Consider the following 7,820-nt stretch of genomic DNA (forward strand, 5'->3'; position numbering starts at 1 on the left):
GAACAAGTTAGGTTGCACCATAAAGAATAACAGTACTGTCGAATTTGAAATGTATAACACCGGACTTCCAATAAATGATGCATAACAATGTATGTTTTGTAAATTATTTGAGTTTCACAAAACTGTACACAAATAACCCAGACATTGAGTATTGAGTGGAAATTTGAATCTGTGAACGCATTTTCCTCCAATCCTGTAGCTATCTGCTTGCATAAATGCTAGAATCATGTTTTAATGGCTTAAAAATTTGGTAGTAATAAAAGTACCAAGCAGCACACGAATAGAAATTGCAGTTTCCTGCATATGGTATCTGCGATCTGCTGTCGGTAAAAGATAAAGCATTGAAGGTAAAAATTATTGGTCTCTTATTACCAGGGTTTCTATTTCAACTATTCAACTTTTCAATATTCTACTGACGCTTATTGATGATCGTCGAGACAATGGGAAGCGCGTTTATTATAAATCAATCCGTAAAGAAAATCGCTTGCTTATGTTTCTTATGAAATTCAAACTTGGAATTTCATTTTGTGCACTTGGTTGTCTATTTCATATCCATAGTAGTACTGCATCTCGAATATTTTATTCGTTGCTTGAAATTTTGACAATGAAAACCAAGTCGTGGATTTTTTGGCCTTCACGTGAAAGTGTGAAAGCAAACCTTCCTAAGTCATTTCACAATTATCCTAACTGTTGATGCATAATTGATTGTACCGAAATATCATGCGATACTCCCCCGACTTTAGAACAACGTATACTTACATATTCAAATTATAAGGGTAGATTCACTCAGAAATTTCTAATAGTAATAACTCCAGACGGTTTTATTTGTAAAGTATCTCAAGCATATGGGGGAAAAGCAACCGATGCATTTATCGTTAATGATTCAGGCTTCCTATCATTATTACAACCAGGGGACGAAGTATTGGCTGATAAAGGCTTCCCACAAATTCGCTCGGAAATGTTAAAACGCAACGCAATTCTTACCATCCCTCCTCACGCAATGACTCCTCAATTTACCGAAGAAGAAGTTGAATGTACTTATAACATCGCATCTGTACGGATTCATGTCGAGCGGAGTATCCAACGACTTAAATTTTTACACATATTAAACCACATTCCAATTGATTTTCTTCCTTATATAGATTCCATAATGCACATATGTTGTATCATTGCCAATAGTCAACCACCACTGATAAAAAATGCGTAAAAAAATGCCAACGAAAAGACCGATACAAACAAATCAGTTTGTGAGTGAAATATTATTCATTTAACATTTTATTTTGAACATTTATAATTGACGAACATTTAACATTTTAAGGTAATTTGCTTATACAATGTAATAAACTTTTACATGCAATAAACTTCGATATGAATTTATGTAAAAAACAATATTTAAAATATATTCCTCATTCCCCTTTCTCTCACCAACACACAATAGAAGAAAAGAGTCCATTAGTCAAGTAACAATCGTGCTTGATTATGTATACCATTACATAAAAACATACATGCTCATTTGAATGTAGGTAGAAAATAATGAAAGTAAAACCATTCAATCTTTGGGATAACATCCCTCAAGAATTCATCATCCATTTTTACAATAAGATGCACCGAATCACATTCACTGTATACAAAAAAATGGCATTTTTCAAGACCAGTGACATACATGGAAGTTTGGATTTGGGTGTAATACTGATGGGATTTTTTAAGCGCAATCTTACCTTCATTATCGATGATAAGATAAGGAACATTGGATGCCTTAATTTCCCTGTTAATAATCTGAGCATTCTTACATGTATGTGGACATTTAATTTCCAGTAAGGCGTTGTCTTCAAGAATGACCCCATCTGGACTAGCAGCTAGAAAAGGTTGATGGATTTTAATAATTAAACCGACCATTGACACCGTCAAATGTGTTTGGTCGATAAAATCAAGACGAGCTTTCTCCTCCATTTTTATCCCATATTCCATAGCCTCATTCATTCTGCCTTTGAATTTCTCATTTTTGAATTGTACAGCCAAACTTTCATAATTGTTCACTCGAGTTTTAATACGATGAGCTCTCATTGAGGATGTGATTCTCTTGTATCGTTCAGAATACCATTGAAAACATGATGACTGACCTTTTGAATCAACAATGATTTTACACCAATCATCTTTTGATACCTTCACCAAATTATATTTTTTTTCGTATTCTAAAGGACACTGAGTTTTTTTAAGCTTAATTTTCCCATCGCCTGCATCAATTGATTCAAAGTTGTTATAGGTCATACCAAATTGTTTTTTATATAAATTTTCGCATATAAAATTTAGTTCTTCCGTTTCCTTTTTTTTTCTTCTCTCTGTTCAACACTTAGATTTTCAATTTGTTTCTCTACTGTTAAGTATTTTACAAAAGCACAATCAATTTCGAAATAACTAGGTGAGACATTTCTTACACTTTCAAACGATAAACATTCATTCAAAGCTCTTATTTTTTGGGGAAATAATTTATCTGTGGTACAGCCTTTTTTATATCTTTCTGGTTGGACATCTGAGGGTTTATCCCAAGTGAGAGGAATATCTGTTTTTGAACTGGTAGATCCGTTATTAACAAATATACATATTGCTGCACTGTGTTTACAGCCTCGACGTGATTTTCCAGCAAGACATGAACAGCTTGTCCTCAGGATCTCACGATCTTCTCTCAACTAAATAGAATATTTCATGTTTAATTTATAAAGTCATATTTTTTAGTAATTATACTTACTGTGATTTCCACTTGATAATCTGACTTATTAATTTTTACTTGAGATAAAACATTACCATGAATTACACGCTGTTTTCCCATTATTTGTTCTCTAACACTAGTCACGTGATTGCTTTCAAACAGTTTTCCTCCTAAAAAAAAAATATTTACTTCATGTATTTTTACTGGTGACATTTTACCTTCATCTATATTGATGTAGGAATGAACCACCGTACGATATTTATTTTGATCTATCGACAAGATGTGTACGATAATCGATATTACTTACCTTTGGAAAGACATTTTTTACGAAAATATCCGAGTGAAACATTCTGAAACCCACACGAAATTGTTACGGTAGCCATACCTCCATGTAATTCACCAATTTATTTCTATTTAATACTATTTCTCAACTGCAATATCAATGTTTGTGTTTAGTACACAGTGGTAAAGTCTACGACTGATACCTAAAATATTCAAATTTTAGCCACCAGGCGTCGCTCGTGGCGCACTTCGGTGCTGTGCATGAGGCGTATAGATAGGGCACTTATGTGCTTGCATTAAGGGTAAAATGTATGCAATGCCAGACTTCATGAGAGTCAAATAATCGTAAAGGTCAGATGTATCAAGGTAAAAAATCTCTAGCTTCACCAATTATAATTTAAAACAAAGAGCCACCAAGAAATTCGAGTGGCTCACCCCAAAAATTTGGATGTGGTACAGACTCATCTGAAATGTGGAGATTTAGTACTTCCACAAGACGTGTTTATACAACCTTTTGGCACATATGTGATATCGCCGTACTTCCAATTTTGTGTTTCTTTATCTGCTGTGTTATGCATTTTATAGACATTGGGAGGCAGCTCAGCTCATTGCTTATGATGCTGTGAAAAATCGCATGACCACTTGCAGACTTCATATGGAATTCCCAAGGATCGATGATTCCTACGGAACTCTGTACGACAAACTTTCAACGGATATGTATATGTCCCTGCTTTGGAGTCGTAATGGTCGTATGGATATGGAAATCTATAACACAGGCGGAGAATCTGAAGTCCTCATCTTTTCCGATTATGAATTTTTGGTTGATCTCGGAAATGCGGAAGTATCATCAGTCTCTTTCGTGGCCAGCAATCAATTCGATATTTCATTACTCCCAGTGACAGAAATTATCGTAGCATCGGCACTTATTAATAACCACGTGAGTATGTTTTTAGTTCATCTATTTTTTACAACTTTTATCGGATTTTCTTCCTCTTGTTTTTACCATCTTATTTAATCCGAGTCAAATACCGCTGTAATCTTATCCATTTGTAGTTCTACAATCAAATTCTAGGTCATCTCGAAAGTCACAACTTTGCATTCACATCAGAAATTAAGTATCTGGATTTTGATACTATTTGTTCAAAATGGGAAAATTCTGAAAATGTGTCTAGCTTTTAAGGAGTCTAGCTTTAGATTTCATACAATCATTACAATTTATTTTACGACTTGAATTTTCAATCGGCACGCCAAAAATCAGCACTCAATTTATCTGAACGCTCAATTCATCGGGACCCAAAAGATAAATTTATCGGAGTTTTCTCGATATGAACCAATTTTATTCCAACATCTCACATTTTCCATTGCTAAAGAATCAGTGAAACTATTTCGATCAAACTCTATTATTTCTTCCATAAATAGAAAGTAACAGAACATGATACAACAATTTAACGCTCTCAGGTGCTGCCATGTTTGTGGATTCTTGTAAAGAACAGAAATCCGCCAGCCTATGCAGCAATTGTAACCAAACTGAAGAGGATATTCGAGCACACCGTGCCTATCTATGGGAATGTTGACGCATTACTCCATGAGAAACTCCTAGAGCACTATACAACTGTCAAAGGCACTTTATACAGTAGTTGTAATGTAAGGATCGAAATGCTATATATGGTATCTTATTGGCGATATTAATATTTTTGAATGATAAAATAGTATATTTCGTAACGGGTTCGTGTCACCACCATTGTCGTATCAAAATAAACGACAGTAATGTTTCTAAAAAATATGAAAATTTATGAATTTGTACTCAAAGTTATTTTATCTATTTCGATTTTAATCACTCAGAGTGCGGGATCCAAATAAAAGCACTTCTTCGCGATTTGGAGGCTGGAATGGTTGAATGCAAGGACTTCACAGTCTAACTGGGGACACTATAATGTATAGTTCAAAGAATTCCTTCCTTAATCTTTAAATCAATACACAACGATATTTGTTTCCTCTGTTAGATGGTTGGTAATCCATTGACAGACTCGAAGGAAATAATAGGTCAGATTGAAACATACCAAGTGATCGAGAATGATGTACTCTGATGGGCTAAAATCACAATTTCAAAAATCTGTGTTACTTTTTAAAAATAATTAGTTCCAATATTATAATATATTTGTTTTCGAAAATCCTATTCATGTGATAATGTTTCTTCATTAATGATGTGTATCCGGAATAAAATCATAATATAGACGGAAAGAAAAAATCAATAGAAATTACCTAGCCGATCGGTAATCGTGTTATGTTTTGAATGTTTGAGCAATATCACTCTTACCGCTCAGTGAAAATTGGCAATTGCTAGATCAAACTTATCTACACATTTGATAAAGATTGTCTGGCAGTTGGGTAATTTTTCTAGGCAGATAGATTACTTTTTTTAAGCAGTCAACAAATTTTACTGAACGGTACGATAATTTTTGGCAAACCGCGAAAACATAACATTATTACCAAACAGTTCAGCAGTTTTTGCCTATTAGTTCCTTCCGTGTACCACTGAAAGAAAAATTGTTGCGACTGAATGAATCCCCTAGTTTATTCAATTGTATTGTTCCCTCAGAAATAATCGTGCAAACACACGAGATAATCCTCGAGGACAGATCACGAGCTAATTATCGCTGGATACCACGAACTCATCTGCTCAGCGAACCACAAAAGTCACAAAAGAAACAATGGATCAAACTAGAGGCCGGCAAGATAACTGCCGAAAGATTTGTCAAAACGGCAGCTTTTTTCTTGAAGATAGCAAACAAAGATCGATTGCATTATACAGATACTCTCCCTGATGACTTCAATCCAATAACAAGCGATGGCTATGAAGCACGTGGTAAAGACAAATATCTAATTACACATAAATGGGAATGCCATTGATCACATTTTCCATGATTTTTCTTGTGTTTAATCAAGTGATATATGTGTATGTATTACTCTATTGGGAGCCCATTCAATTTCACAAATTTCCAACATTTTAATTATTAAATGGTCTTGTAATTTCAACGAATTTATTATAATGCAAATTAAATCTATATCTTATTTTTCAGTGGCGACAATTTATAGCGAAGAACGAACGGCTGCTGATGAGGAACAAATACTGCTGTTGGTGAATCCTAACGCTCGACAGCCAAGGCCACGCCCTCCACTTAGGGCTCAGAATCAAGTTGCTGAAGGAGGAGCTAATAGAGCTCGTCGGATTGGAAGAGGAGCTCGTGTACGAAATGGCGCTATTAGGGTCGTAGGTATGCCTGGGCAGGTTGCTGCACCCAGAGAGGGAGCGCAGGCTGAAGACATGGAGAATCGTGAAGCAGGGGGGAGCAACAGACGCAGAATTGTTCGAGGTGGAGGTAACCGTGGTAGTGGACACAGACGCGGCAATGAAGCTCATGATGCAATTGCCCCAGCAATAGAAATGGAGGTTGTTGAACCCATAGGCCCAATAGGAGACGAACATCCGGAAAACGACCAGGATGTGGGAAGAGAAAATGTAGGCGGAGAGGGTTTAGCTGTTCTACGCCATGGGATTATTGCAGGCATTCACATGGAAATCGTTCAGCCCAGAGCACCAGTGCAAGCTGAAGATGTGGCAAATTTTCAGGGAGTTGAAAGAGAAAATGTCGGCTGGGAGAGGATTCCTGCTGTGCTAGATGAGATTATTGCGGAAACTCAGATGGAGTTGCCTGAACCGAGAACACAAGTGACAGACAGAAATCAGATGAATGATGACGTTGTGGTAAGAGAGGTGGTTGGGGAGCCCATAACACCACGAGGACCCGCGAATCCGAGGAATGATGTGGAAGTAGGAGAAGAAAATCGCGGCAGAGCGAGTGTTGCTGCAATACTACATGCTACAGGGACTCAGGTGGAGATTCTCGAAAGTGAAGCACTAGTGGGAGCCGGAGTTCTCGGTAATGTTCAGGAAGTCGTAGAAGAGGCGATTGCTCTGAGAATTCAGAGGGAGGTTGCTGAGCCCGAAGCACCAGTGGGAGCCGAAGTTCTGGAGAACCATCATGAAGAAGGAAGACAGAACGTAAACAGAGAGAGTGTAGCTACTGTGCCACCTCAAAATGCTACAGGAACTCATATGGAGCTTGTTGAACCGGGAGTACCTCAGGAAACAGGAGATCTAGAGAGAGGTCAGGTAGCAGGAAGAGAAAATATAGGCGGTGAAACTGTGACTGCTACACCGCATGAGGTTGTGGCGGTAGTTGAGTTCAATGTTGGAGAACCCAGATCACTGGTAGGAGCAGGCGATCCGGTCACTGATCAGGTGGAGGGAAATGGGAATGCCAACAGAATGACTGTAGATACAGTACAATCTGAGGCTGCTGCAGGAACTCAGATGGAGCTTGTTGAACCCGGAGTACCACTGGGAACAGGAGATCTGGAGAATGGTCAGGCACTAGGAAGAGAAAATATAGGCAGAGAAGCCGTGACTGCTACACCGCATGAGGTTGTGGCGGTAGTTGAGTTCAATGTTGGAGAACCCAGATCACCGATAGGAACAGGAGATTCGAACAGTCAACAGGTAGAGGGAAATGAGAATGCTGCTGCACCAACACGGTCACATGAAGACAATGGGCAACTTGGAGATGATGGAGGGGATGCCAGTGTTGAGAGAGAGAGAAGAATTGTCGAGATGCCTTTGAATAGAGCCTCACAAGAAGGGCGGCATATCGAGACGAATGAGAGACCGTTCGAGGCTGCCGCAGGATTGGATGAACGTGGAGATGTTGATTTCATCTATCTAGAGGAGCTGGATCCAGGTAAAAATAACATGACACTGAATATGAGATGG

General features: G+C 37.7%; 1 protein-coding gene across 1 annotated transcript; it reads left to right on the forward strand.

Annotated features, from left to right (window-relative positions):
* Window positions 1-303: 303 nt before the first annotated feature.
* On the forward strand, window positions 304-7,788 carry LOC105272784 (uncharacterized; the record flags this gene model as incomplete). Its single annotated transcript, XM_011315009.1, has 5 exons — window positions 304-326; window positions 376-560; window positions 834-1,076; window positions 5,589-5,855; window positions 6,070-7,788. Coding segments are annotated over exons 1-5 (2,437 nt in total), but the record flags the coding sequence as incomplete, so codon positions are not given.
* Window positions 7,789-7,820: the final 32 nt, after the last annotated feature.

This window comes from Fopius arisanus, unplaced genomic scaffold (assembly GCF_000806365.1).
Source record: "Fopius arisanus strain USDA-PBARC FA_bdor unplaced genomic scaffold, ASM80636v1 scaffold00279, whole genome shotgun sequence".
NCBI lineage: Eukaryota > Metazoa > Arthropoda > Insecta > Hymenoptera > Braconidae > Fopius > Fopius arisanus.